Below are 14,991 nucleotides of genomic sequence, written 5' to 3'. Positions count from 1 at the left end.
GCCAACATGGTGAAACTCCGTCTCTACTAAAAATACAAAAATTAGTCTGGCGTGGTGGCGCATGCCTGTAATCCCAGCTACTCAGGAGGCTGAGGTGGGAGAATCCCTTGAACCCAGGGGGCAGAGGTTGTGGTGAGCTGAGATCACGCCCCTGCACTCCAGCCTGGGCAACAGAGCAAGACTGTGTCTCAAAAAAAACCAAAAAAAAAGTGAAAATATGGAATCTGTAGCATTAATAATGATTTGAAAATATTTCCTTAAAACTGAGAATATTTTTCCTCCAAATACTGGATATTATTCATTATCCAGAAATGATCATGTTTGATAAAGTCATACTTGTGTGCCAGGCACATTGTCTCATGCCTATAATCCCAGTACTTTGGGAGGGCCAAACAGGAAGATTGTTTGAGGCCGGGAGTTCAAGATCAGTCTGGGTGCAATCCCACCTCTAAAGAGAAAGCAAGCAAGAAGGAAAAGAAAGGAAAGGGAAGGGAGAGGAAGGGAGGGGAAGGGAGGGGAAGGGAGGGGAAGGGAGGGGAGAGGAGGGGAGGGGAGGGGAGGGGAGAGGACAGAGGAAAGGGAAGGGAAGGGAAGGGGAGAGAAAGAAAGAGCGGCCGGGCGCGGTGGCTCAAGCCTGTAATCCTAGCACTTTGGGAGGCCGAGACGGGCGGATCGCGAGGTCAGGAGATCGAGACCATCCTGGCTAACACGGTGAAACCCCGTCTCTACTAAAAACTACAAAAAAACTAGCCGGGCGAGGTGGCGGGCGCCTGTAGTCCCAGCTACTCAGGAGGCTGAGGCAGGAGAATGGCGTGAACCCGGGAGGCGGAGCTTGCAGTGAGCTGAGATCCGGCCACCGCACTCCAGCCTGGGCGACAGAGCGAAACTCCGTCTCAAAAAAAAAAAAAAAAAAAAAAAAAAAAAAAAAAAAAAAAAAAAAAAGAAAGAGCAAGCTGGGCATGGTAGCATGAACCTGTACTCCAAGCTGTTCTATCTAGTGATAGAACAAGACACTGCACCTCCCCCCCAAAAAAAGTTACGTTTGTGAGATTTTGAAGCACTTGTTCTCTAAATGCGAATTTGCTCATTTACTTGGACAATTCAACAATTCGTTAGAAAAGGGAATGCAATATTTGTCCTTATGTACATATTAGACTGCGAAGACATTTAGTGCTGAAGAGCTCAGGTCTAATTTAGACTCTACTCCAAACTCTTCAAATCTTTTAAAGTATCTAAACATGTGACTCTGTTAGCTAAAGAAAACACTTGTCTTCTCTATATGCCTGTGTTTGTATAAAAATAAAATCAAATAAGGTATATGGGAATAGTTTGCAAGTTATAAAGTTTTATGAGAGATTATTACTCCAAATTTTAATAAAAACTTTATCTAAAGACTCCTTTCTAGTTCTAATTCATTTTCTAGAACATGGGATGGTAAGCATTTTTTGTAAAGGGCCAGATAGTAAATATTTCAAGCTTTGTGGGCTGTACAGAAAGTCTTTGTCACAATTATTTAACTCTGGCATTGTAGCATGAAAGCAGACACAGACAACATGTGAATGAATGAGCTTGACCGCATCCAGTGAAATGTATTGACAAAAATAAGCTATGGGCTATAGTTTGTCTACCCTTAGTCTGGAATATGAAAATTCAATTTACTATAGACTCGTATCTAAAAGAGACCAGAATTGGGAAAACCGCATTGCAAGCATTGTTTTTCTCTTCCTTACGAATCTCAGAAAGAAGGGTTATTATTTGTTTTAATTCTATTATGTTGTATGTAGGAAATAACATTTATTTGGGGTCTAATGGAAAACACATTAATTAGATATTGAGTATGTCTATACGTGGATCTTTCTGTATATCACAGGTAGAGAAGACACTTCATTGAAATGTGTGGCATTCCAAAAATCTCAGTACCAATTTTGTTTAAATACATTTTATTCCTTGGCTTGCTGTGACCTGGCCTGTTACTCCTGTGTCCCTTTTTAGGGTTTAGCAATGAGGGTCCCATGGTTGAATCCAGAGCATATCCTCTTAAAATGGACTTTACCTGAGAACCACGGTCTGGCTCCATGGACTAAGGAATATTCGTCTAACGTGACAAAATTATTTTGGATCCATTTGTCACATTTTCAAATGTTATTAGGGATGATCTGAAAGTCACAGGAAACAAGAATGCTGGGGAAAGGGAAAGGTAGCATAGAGGAGGCAAATTTACTTTGAGGGTGAGAAAAGGAAAGAAGAAATGACATTATTATGTTATGACAATGAGAAAATTAACAAACAGTGGATCTGAAAAAAAAAGATACAAGATTTTAGTTTGAGTTTAACAAATTTTTGAATAACTTGTTGAACAGGTGACTACAACCATTAAAATGACTAAGAACAGTTTTTAAAAATAAAAAGTACATTAAAGTATACAATTGTCTAGTACGAGATATTTCAAATTATGTGCCATACCTATTAATGGGTCATGGAATCACTCAAATGAGACAAATGCAGCATTTTAAACAAACAAGGAAGAATAGCATTGAAAATATGAGAGTATTACATGTAAAGAGAATAGGAAAGCTCTGTGAAATCTTTGTTGCAGTTTTATATACTAAGAGTGTGCCAAGTCACTCAAGTCACTATGTAAAACGTATTTCTTGTGGCAGATGCATTTGAAAGGTGGGAAAGCCACAGTTGGCAGAAGGAGTACTGAACTGAGTGAGGAAACCTGGGGCTTATCTCCTAAACCCCCTACACTCTTGGGCAAATGGCAGCAACTGTGGTATGGTTGACCTTTGAGTACCTTTCCAGCTCATGATTGGAAGATATTTTGGAGTTGGCTTAGGAAATAAAAGTTAATACCTGAAGATACTTTGAATTCTATGAAGTTTTTATTTTTATGTATCAAAACATTCAGAAAGTTCCATTTCTTTGCAGGTCATAATGGTGAGGTCAGAAGGAAAAGTAATATAGAGAATAGCTGTAATTGAGAAGGATAGGTTGAGAAAATTACGTGAAAAAAAACACGACCGGGCAATGACAATCTCTTGACTAGTGTTAAAAAAACAAAACTGCAGCAAAAATAACAATCAAAGAGAAAGAGTGAAGAGCTTCTACAACATGTAGTAGTTGTCCTCTTTAGCTTTCTTGGGAACACTTTTGTCTGTATGTGTTTTTGTGAGCCATGTTTACAAAAATTACATACATAGAAATTTAAAAATATTATGAGATCATTAATTACTCTATTACTCTTGTTTTTGCACTTTAAAAAGTTTTCTAAATAGTTTGAAGTTTTTTTACTTTATCTTTCCTCCCCTCTACAACCAAATTCCTCCTGCTTTTGTGTAAGAATGATAGTTGGCATAGCATATGAGACCTGACAAAGCTTTCTAAGTCAGGAGTCACAAAATGTTGAAGCCAATAAATAAATAAATAAATAAATAAATAAATAAGTTTTTAAAAATTCAGACCTGTCATAGTATTTTTTTCTTTATTTTTTAAAATCTCTTTAAAATTATTTTTTAATGCTTGTAAGTGGATGTGCACTCCTCAGATAACAACAGATTTTACATTTTCCATAGCTTTGCCGGGCAGCACTCCTTACTTACTCCAATTTATACATTTGTATTATCTGCTCTGACTGTAAATGCATTCAGGCTTTCAATCCACCGAAGTTTTAAGATCTTAAAAAATTGTTGTGCAGAAAATGAACAGCCAGCATCACCAGTCAACACTTATCCTTCAGCCATGCCTTTATTGGTGTGTCTGTGTTTATGTGGTACCACCCTATATAATATTTATAATGCCTCTTCGCTGAAATTGTTTTGGGAGAGAGGCAAAAGTCTCTTTAGTAAATATAAAAAATAAAAAATAAATTAAGAAAGAACCTTGTACATTAAAAAGTCTTTAAAATAGAGGAACTTAAAAAACGTATTGTAAGTGACATCAGGTACAAATTGAAGGGAGGCTCATTGTGTGTTCTCTACCACCATTTTGAAGATTTGTTTTTGAACTAAATAGTATTTTAAACTTCAAGGTTGTCTAGGGTTATCTTTTTTTTTTTTTAACATATTTCTCTGTCCTCAAGTTTTTCTTCCCATGGGAAAAAAATGACACAAAATAAGGGTCCATAAGGCTTTTGCTTCTACTTAAATTTTAGTTTACAGTCCATTACACGATTCAGTTACAGATACTTGGTTTAACACCAAAGATAGCCTGTCTCTCCCCACCCTTCCCACCACCACCATCCCACTCATTCCCCTCACCCCCTGTGAGTGGAGTGAGACCAACAGCCATTATGGCCTTAAAGAAATGACAAAGCATTTTCAAACTTGCGATGTCCATTGACGATGTTTTGGTGCACTGCAGTAGAACAGAGCTCTTATCCAGGGTCCAGTAAGCATTTTCACCTGCTAGCAGAAAAAAGTCTCTTCTTTTAATATTTTACTGCTAATGGCACTGTCTCATCACCAAAAATATATGTAGAAAAATGTTATATTTCCCTACTTGTGTGCTTTACGCTATATTGAAAACATCTTGTGACTCTAAATTAAAAATGCATCCAGGTTTTCCAACAACTCTGATTAACACTTAGCAATTAGTTTGGACTCATTCTCCAAACATATTATTATTTCTCATGCAGTATTACATTCATTAATGTATATTTTCAGATACCAAAATCGGTAGCCTCTTCCACAATGTCATATCTTTAATTCTTTCTGTCTTAAAAAGTAAGTTTTAATGAAATGATTTCTTCTATGCTAACACCTAAAAAGTTTCCAGTAATGTTTAATTATATTTACTTATCTTAAATGTATTTAAAAACAGCTACTCATATCAAGCTTTTAAAAAGTTTTGATGATGTTTGTACAGAAAAAAATGGCTGAATAGTTTTAGAAAGTTTGCTCTATTGCATAAAGTGATGTTGCTAGAGTCTGATTTGTTTCACAATTGCTCAGGATCACCATTCAGGAGGGACCTTATTTTTTTCTTAGAAACATAAAAGCAACCTTATTAGAAAGTAGGTTAAAAGATTGCTACATTTGAAATGATCTTAAAAAATTTAGGCTTAAGTCCTCAGTAATGTACATTTCCTAGTTCATTAATGCAGAAATACTGCACATAGATTTTAATCTTAGAGTTAATAATAAAAGCAATTTTCACTAAAAATATAAAAACTGTAATGGTAGAATCATGATATTGCATTTAGCTCTCCCACAAAAAGTCACTTTATTACTTTCTTTTGACACTTATTTTCATTCTGGGATTAATTTTACTATATAAGGGCTTCTTAACTATTCTATTAAAATTTCTATTCAGAAGCAATAATATCTAAGAGTGAATAATAGTCATGTAAATCATTATTTCATATTAATGTAAAAGATTTTGTAAGTTCTTATGAATTCTGCTGACATGCACAATTGTGAAAAGGTTATCTCTCCGTTCTACAGTGATATGCGCTGGAACAAAGGAACCATTCTAAAAGCATCAGTGGAGTACATCAAGTGGCTACAAAAAGAACAACAGAGAGCCCGAGAATTAGAACACAGACAGAAGAAATTAGAACAGGCTAACAGGCGACTTCTACTTCGGATTCAGGTTTTTATAAGAATGTTGCCATGAGCCACATAGCTTACATATGACTCAGCTGTCATCAGTTTTCTTCATTGGTCTCATTTATTTTTCTCTTATTAACAATTCTTTTTCCTTTTGAAGGATAATTTTACTGCTTTTTAGAAGTTCGTGAACTGGATTGTTTCAATTAGGTTTTGACTAGAAATCCAGGATCAAGATAGCTGAAAATGTATATATGTATATACACATATGTGTATATATGTGTGTGTGTATATATATACATATATAATGACAACAACAAATTACAAAATGCATAAAATATAAAACATTTAATAAATGCACACATTATTATCCCAATCAAATAATAATACTAAGTAGAACGTTTGTTTCTCTAGATTATATTGGACATTAAATTCTCCCCTCCTTCGTTCATTTCTTTCCCAACATTGCTGTGGTTTTCATTGCCTCAAGGAGTGTTGTGCCAGTTTATATTAAGTCACTTCTCATCTGTTCATATAATCCAAAATATCAAAACATGGGCTTTTATAACTCTCAAGATTTTTTAAAAATGTGAGTATGCTTAGCACCAGGTAAAGCATTTACTGTTTCCATGAAAAGGTACTGCATTTATGGTGAGAAATTAATCAGGAAGAATAAATAGATGACTTTCTCCTGTCTCCAAATGGCTGTATTGTAGTCTGAGCCACTGTGGAACTATCATCAGTCATACATTCCTTTGTAGAACAATGAGACCGAACTTTAAAAAAATCTGAATAATTTTCTCAGAGTTATTTTTCAGACATCAGAAATGTATCAATTTCATTATTTGCAAAGATTATTCATAATTTGCATTGCATTATTCTTCATTTTAAATGCTTGTTAATATTTTGATTCTATGTCTGGCTTATTCTCTACTGTTAAATCCAATTTCAAAGATGTTATTTAATGATTCTCAGTTTGAAATTACAGGAACTAGAAATTCAGGCTCGTACTCATGGTCTGCCAACCCTGGCTTCACTTGGCACGGTTGATTTAGGTGCTCATGTCACCAAACAGCAGAGCCATCCTGAACAGAATTCAGTAGACTATTGCCAACAACTGACTGTGTCTCAGGGGCCAGCCCCTGAGCTCTGTGATCAAGCTATAGCCTTTTCTGATCCTTTGTCGTACTTCACAGATTTATCATTTAGTGCCGCATTGAAAGAGGAACAAAGATTGGATGGCATGCTATTGGATGACACAATCTCTCCATTTGGAACAGATCCTCTGCTATCTGCCACTTCCCCTGCAGTTTCCAAAGAGAGCAGTAGGAGAAGTAGCTTTAGCTCAGATGATGGTGATGAATTATAAGAAATAAACAGACCCAATTCATCAACTGGAAAGCAGTTCTATGCTGGTGCTACGCAATTATGCTCTGTGTTTCATATGTTGCTTTGGCTTATTTTTTTCCTAAAGGAATGTGGTGTTCATGAAAAACTGATAGAAGCAACAGAAGAATTCGCAGGAAGAAAAATCATGGTGTTAATGAATTATTGAGGGTGGAAAAAAGGTGTTTTCTTCTTTGACTACAGAGTCCAAATCCACTTAAATTCTGTTTTACTGGAAAGAGGTACAGCATAAGAAATAGCTCTTTACTGATGCTTTAAAAGCAGCAACTTGGTGGTGTACTACTGGAACTAATGACTGCAAAGTGTAAAATGACTGAAATATACAAACAGTCTCTTAGTTATTCATTTCCATCTTCTCTTCAACTTTTACATCCGTCTTCAAGAATCAAGATCAGCATATCAGGTGGTCATTGCCTTTCTCCATTGTCTAGTAGATATGTCTAAAGTTCAAACTTTATAGGAGAAATAATGATATAATAGATTATCTGTCACTTGTGGTTGAAAAGCAAATCTACAATAAATGTGAGAATTTTCCACAATAAAATATGGATGACTTATAAAAACATTGGTTACTAAAATTAAATCCTCATTTCTTTAGTTGGTTCAATTACACTAATTCTAAAAGCATCCATGCATATTTATATCTCCAAACTCTGTTCAGGAAAAGGAACACATTCAATATTTTCCTCAGGAATATGGACCAGAATTGTATCCCTTCACACAAACATACACCCACAGGTATGCACATAATTCAGGTAGTACATGTTCTTTTGTTTTCTTCATTCTTTTGACTGCATCAGAATCACATTCCAAATTCTCTTTTCTTTATTAAGAAGAGATGTCAGACCACCAATTTTAATAAATAAAATATAAAAAGTGCCCCTACAAGGACAGTTTTCAGGTACTTAAAACTTCTCATCATGTCCAGTATTGGACAGAAATCAATTAGTTGTTGATTTGGTTTTGCTCCAAATGGATAAAATACTGAAAATCGAATTGCCAATTGGCAAAATAATTATTAAAACAGAAACTATTCCTTATTATTTTCAGTTCTGAGAGGAACATAAGGTTCTATTTCTATAAGCACTTAGTGTGTCTTATGATCTTTAGTTGCACTGTTAGCATTTATTGTAAGCACTTATAACTATGATGCTTCATTTAGATTTTTATCTCTTGCACTTGTTTGAGGTTAGCAAATTAAGTTACCAAGCACCTTGCTCTGTGCTGGACCTCCATGAGTGATCATCCGATTAATCAGTATTTATGGAGGCATACTCAGAACTGCAGTGAGTCCTGAAAAAATGTAGAATAGTTGAAAAAGAGATGGTCTTACTCCTGAGGTAGTTACCACAAATGCATGGAAAACAAAAACAAAAGATAGAAGACATATAGAATAAAAAATCTAAGCATAAGCTGTAAATACAGAAGGTCAAAGAAAATGAAAATGAATGACAAAGTTTATGGGAACAGCAGAATTTGACTTCTCTTTGAAAGGCATTAATTGAGTGAAAGTGAGGGCATATAAAGGAATAATATCAACCAAATGATAAAAGTGAGAATAATTGGGAAAGAATCTTTATAGGACTTGCATTAGAAAAATCTGGATGCCCTAGATGTCGGGAGTTCTGAAGCATAAGACTGACAATAGGTTGTGAAGGGCCTTAAAAACTATGGTGAAATAATATAGTATTAATATAATAGAAGCAAATATTTTTAGTAGCCAGGAGGATGCTAAAAACTAAAACGTATATTACTAACTTGAGTGAGATGTAATCTTTCATGAATATTAAGCTTTGGGATAAATTTTGAAAGGATCTTTTAGTTATTTCTCACATGGAAAATATGTTACTATAAAATGTGAGACCCTAATGCAGATAAAAGAAAAAAATAGTAAATCCTTATGGTATAATAATTATCTCAGGCTTAGTTTGTATCATTTGCTCAGATTTTGGAGAATTAAAATAATTTCATTGTTTGACATGGAAAAATAATTACTAACTTCTGGGTACAGTCATTAAAGCCTGATAGATAAATTAATCTGAAATATGCCATGTGAAACAGCTATTAGATATATCTTCTCAATAATTTTCAAGAAGATGTTACATACTTTTAATTTTATAACGGAATTCCACTTCATTATCTGAGTTGATAATTTGATTAAATGTCAAAAAGTATAGATAAGGAATATATTTTGGAGTTCATGGAAAACACACCAGTTTATTAGATAGAGACTGGCTTCGGTTCTCATTTTATCTACGCTTCTCATTTCTTCATATTTTGAGTATCCTTGCACCGGTGATGTCATTACTCAGTCATTATTTTCCATTCTGTTAAGGTACAACTACTGGGCCCTGAAACCTATCCTTCACAATCTTGGCTGAGATAAGGACTTGGCACAGGATGATAGAACCTGGTCACAGATAGATCTGGAGAGGGAACTGATATTTCCTGCTGCATTTAGATTATGAGATGTCGGGGAACTGTAAAATGGGTAATGAACTTTTAAAGGGAGTAAAGAGTTGTGCTGTGTCCCAGTTAACTGAAATAGATTAAAAATTAATTAGATGGTAGTTCTTAATTTTTTTTTTCTTTTTTTTTTTTTGAGATGGAGTCTCGCTCTGTTGCCCAGGCTGGAGTGCAATGGCACGATCTCGGCTCACTGCAAGCTCCACCTCCCGGGTTCACGCCATCAGCCTCCGGAGTAGCTGGGACTACAGGCTCCCGCCACCACACCCAGCTAATTTCTTTTCGTATTTTTAGTAGAGACGGGGTTTCACCGTGTTAGCCAGGGTGGTCTCGATCTCCTGACCTCGTGATCCGCCCGCCTCGGCCTCCCAAAGTGCTGGGATTATAGGCTTGAGCCACCGCAACCGGCCAGTTCTTAACTTTTTAAGGCAGATCCCTTGAGAATCTAATGAGTTATAGACCCTCTCCCTAGAAAAGTATAGAACAGTTTATATGGACAACAATTTGCATGCATTCAGAGATCTTAGGGACCTCCTGAATGTTTTCTTGGATCCCAAGTGAAAAATTCCTGAATCAGTTCTGTTAGGTGTGCAGTTAATGTCATGTATAACCATGGGGGGACCCCTACTTATCTAAATATAATTATCCCAATCCTAATAATGAGGAGGTTGCATAGGAAAGTAATAGTGTACCAAAAATTAGATTATTTACTGAAAAAGTTGTTCATTTATAAAGTAGTTGTTTTTCAAAATGTCCTCCCCACTCAGCAAACTACACCTTCTATTTATTATATGTGGGTCAGTTTCACTATAATTACTGAGGGTTATAAACATCTGACCATAACATTTCAAAATGGTGCAAATAAATTTCAAAACAAAAATAATGTGAATTTAAAAGCAAATTATTTGACTATCTAAGATTCAAGATAGAACCTTAGAAAAATTTATGACTCTCCAGAATATTTTTTGCAGAAATGAGATTTTTCATAATAGTAAAAGAGGCATATTGTTTATCAAACAATGCTGTCATAAAAAGCATCAACTGTAATGGGACTATTAAAACACAATATATCAGTTTGTTCATTCAATTAATATATAATTATCCCTTTTCATTTAAAGATTTAATTCATAATTACAATTATAATAAAACTTACTTTAAAGTAAGATACAATAATGTTTTTGTTTTTCATTCTTTTTTCAATAAAATATCCCATCCAATCATTTTTTATATTATTAAATGTTGGCTGCTTTTTCATGGATTCACATTAAACAGCCCTTTCCACCTTCCAATTAGCTTAAAATAATGATGACCTCCTGTTAGTAGATACAGCTCTTTACAATTTCTTTTCTTTAGTGCCTTTTCTTCTTGAATTTTTCCTATATCAAATGGGGAATATATGTACAGATGGTATTTCCTCAGTTTATAGGCGTATCAGTGACCATGGCTTTCTTTACATAGGTTTAAAAAAAGCTCTAAATAATAAATAGCCAGATGAGCTGGGGACATTGAGAAATAGCCTTCCTCTTCCTTTTTCAACTCATTTTTTCCCACCTACATGACTGTAAATCAAATATTTAATAGCTCTTACTTTAAAAAAATAGATACAAAGAATGTCTTGATTTGGTGTGCTCATTTACCATTATGTCATGAGAAGAGTTCGATTTCACAACTTTAAAAGGAACATATTTTTATTTTATTTTGAAAAACTGAGTCATATAGGAATTTTCTTATACTTCAAGGTATCATGAAAACACTTTTTTCCTGTTTGGATATTGTGGAATTTAAACATTTCAATAAATAAATGGCATAACTAAATGTTCCAATTTTCTTTTTCTTTTTTTTTTTTTTAACAATGTCTTTGACCCTATTCAAACATTTTAGGTATTTACTGACCATCTGATATGTAAGATGTGGAATAAAACTGGAATCAATTTATTATTTCACTGTGTTATCAGCGCAAGATCAACCATCTGGGTTTCTTAAAATCACCTGAAGGATTGAATTTTGTTTCAGTATTGATAATGGCATAGTCTCTATGTACTACATGGAATTACATCATTTACCCCTCCAGTGCTCCATATGTTGATAAGTATGTCAGTTTGACTTAGAATACATATATACAGAGATTTCATTATATTTGCCTAATAAATACTAAATACATTTCGAGTGTTACTGATCTCATATGTTATATGAGCCTCCAGTAATCATCGTGCATTGATGTTCCAATATTTTATTATGTGTATGAATTTTAATTTGAAAACAAGGAAACAATTCAAAACCAGAAAAAAATAGCTTCTCTTAGAATTTTCAGTGCTACATTTTCCCTCTGAGGTCCATAGAGAATTTGAGTGTATAGGAGATTATCAGAAAACAGCTATTTTGATTAAAAAATATATTCCTCAGGATTCAACCAACTTAACAATGAAATACTATTGTCTACTACTTTATACATAGAAGGGAACTTTTTATCTGCTTGTAAAGGGATTTTTATGTGTATTTCTGCATAATCAGATGATTTCTATTGTGTTTTCTACTGATGAAATTCTCTGTAAAATGTCTTTTTCTTACATTATCCAACAGGCATAAAGAATATCAGTAAAGACTTTTGTGTTTGTAATACTACCTCTTTTATCCCTGCACTACTGTTTTATTTCAGATATTCTATATTTTCAACTGTATTTTTTTCCACAGAAATAAATTTTGTTTTTGTGTTAAAGCTGGTAGTTTATGTAGCAAACAAAACATACAGATAAAAAAAGAGACTGATTTTGCTGAAAGCATTATATATAATCAGGAAGTTACATATTGTTCTTTAAATATGATACTGAAGTTTAAAAGCAAACTAAATTCAAGAATCTTATCTAACAGCATAGCAGTTGCTTATGGCATACAAGGCTAAAATTAATTCTGCTATTTAATCTTAATAATTATAATGTAGTTAAAAATCTTTCACTTTAATAGTGTTTCACATATACGAATAGCTGAAGTAACATTCCTATAATTTTAATCTAACATTGGTTAGATCAAGAAAACATTGTTAACATAATAAGACTGTAGAATTTGTAATTATTGCTATTTTTCATTTTTAATAACAAGGTAATGTGTCTTATTTTCTAAGAAAATGGAGAACTTTGGTGTACTTTAATACATACCTGAATCCTTGTAAAAATACCTTAAAATGTACCAATATTTTCTTTGCATATATTAAATGAGAGACTATAATTATGAAATGTTTTACAGTTTTTGTTCTGCCTTTGTATATAGACTGCACTGAAAAACAGAGAATGTGGGTTAATCATTTGAAAGGATATTTAAAACAGTCACCAGACATCACAGCTGACAACTACTCACTACATAATCCATGCTGAAAACGATGATTCAATATTTCCCTATTAAAGAAAATAATTGTTACATTCTTTAATATGGTCTCCTGCCATCTGCTTCACCATGCTGTTATGGCTTTGATTTATGGAAAATATTTATCAGGATGTTGCTAAATTGCTAACAGGCATAATGGTAGCAGTGAAATCACTAAGAAACTCTGCAAAACCTTTTAATATACTAGTTAGTCCCCAGACAATCTAGGATAAATAGAATACTATATTTTAATATGTAAAACATTTTAAAGCTGTTAATTGGTATTGACTAGACCTACCCTTTGATAATGAAATTAATAAGGATTTCAGTTGTGTTAAGACTTTCTAATATTTAATACCATGTTTATGGAATTTTTCCCTCCATACTTTATTTCAAAATACTAAAACAGGACTGCTCAGAGTTAACCATAAAGGGTGGTATTCTATGTTCAAATATAGGTTCTTGCTTTTAAAAAAAGTAATATCATATGAATATTTTTCTTAAAGTGTTATCAACGCCCAAAATACTGATCATTATAATAATCTTTGTACGGAAAGAATAATCTAGTACAGGTAAAAATAAGTCAGGATGACTTTTCTTAAACAGTATATAGGCTGAAAATATGGATGACTGAATGGTTTTGATACTTGATTGTTTATTGTATGTGTATGTACCTCTGTGGTGTGTTTGGGCATACATATGTGTGTCTATGTGGGAGCTTATTTTAAAGGTTTTATAATTCTTCAATATTAGAAAAGACTGCATATAAGAATATGTTCTCCTTTGTTATTCTTTTTTTTGTCCCTAGAAAATCCTTAAGCTAAAGAGAATATGTTATTCTTTATTGGAAAATACATCTAACAAACACTGATGCTATCTCCAAGTCTTTCCTATTAGAAACACACACACACATGCACACACACACACACACACATCATACGTCATACCCTTACCCTGAGTTGAGTTAAAAGGTGGAAAAGATGAAAAAAGTTGTAATAGGTTTTAATATTTTTGGTAAAATAATATTTGCAGCTATAAAACATTAAGATCTAATACAAGCCTTGATTTTATTGACCACCAAAAGGAAGAATAAAACCCGCTAAACAGTTGTTACTGTCACCTGCAGAGTTCTAGCTGTGTGGTATTGAAGTAGTAAAATACAATAAGGCTTATTGGTTAAGTAATGGATACCTATCATGTTAAATATGTATCAGTTTCATTAATTGGCAACCATAAGACAAGACTATTACATTTGAGATAGTTGATGATTTTGATAGGCTCTACCACATTGTGGTTAAGTATATGATTCACGTAATAAGAAAAAGGTGCCTGCAGGCTATTGTTCCTAGCATGGATTAAAATTTACATATTGCTTCTCCTTATGTCAAAACATCTGGTGCTTGCAAATGCTAACATTTTGTTAAAAAGTTTCACAAGCCAGGAAAAGTGGATTGGAAACACTGCATGTGAGTCATTCAAGCATTATGATAGAATAAAAGCTATGTTCAGAAAAAATTAAATTGCTGAAAAACAATACTACAGCCGAGATTATAATTTATTTGCTTACACAAGTGAAGAGTGATGTTGTGCATATGTGTAGAGAAAAAACATTGCTTGAGTTATAAGGTTATCTCTCAAGAAATCGTTATTTCATATGTTTATATGGAACAAGTAGGCCTCTAAGTTCTTCAAGACTTTGCAATCACTTTTAATGGTAGAAGCAGTAGGTAGTTGTGTAAAACCCATTCTGATATTCTAAGGACAAGAAGTAGGATACCTCTGAGGCATTCTTTATTCCAGCATTAAATTTGTATTTATTCATTGGTAAATATAAAAAGTAGATTTGAGATGTAGATTTATTACCTTTTCCACACAGGTCCCCAAATGAATAAAGAAAGTCAGTCTTGGCAACTCCCATACTCATCTGGTCTTCTGTTCTTTAATCTAACAAGGCTACTCAACATTTTCCTATTTTGAAGACTTTGAAGGTTTTCCTTCACCACCCCAGGCAACAGTTAACATCACCATTGTCTTTTCTGGTGATCCCAGTAAGCTGGTACTTAAATTCTATCTTTGTATTGCCATTTATCTTTGCATCGCTAATGCATATATTACCTTTCTCACTAGATGGATGGGCACTGGAGGCAAAACATATACCTTAGCTTTTTTATATTCTACATCACTTAACATGCTTAACATGCTATTTTCTTAA

The 14,991-nt window shown here is 33.7% G+C and overlaps 1 protein-coding gene across 6 annotated transcripts in view; it reads left to right on the top strand.

Moving 5' to 3' along the window:
* The window catches only part of TFEC (transcription factor EC), a 216,415-nt gene extending 208,894 nt beyond the window's left edge, over window positions 1-7,521 (top strand). For all 6 annotated transcript variants that reach the window (XM_030933392.1, XM_030933390.1, XM_030933391.1 and 3 more), the window contains 2 exons: window positions 5,445-5,592; window positions 6,538-7,521. In XM_030933392.1, the coding sequence (XP_030789252.1) occupies window positions 5,445-5,592; window positions 6,538-6,918 (529 nt within the window). In that variant the 3' untranslated portion in view covers window positions 6,919-7,521. The remainder of the gene's footprint in view (window positions 1-5,444; window positions 5,593-6,537) is intronic.
* Window positions 7,522-14,991: the final 7,470 nt, after the last annotated feature.

Source organism: Rhinopithecus roxellana, chromosome 6 (genome assembly GCF_007565055.1).
Source record: "Rhinopithecus roxellana isolate Shanxi Qingling chromosome 6, ASM756505v1, whole genome shotgun sequence".
NCBI lineage: Eukaryota > Metazoa > Chordata > Mammalia > Primates > Cercopithecidae > Rhinopithecus > Rhinopithecus roxellana.
This window is presented reverse-complemented; position numbering and strand designations above follow the sequence as displayed.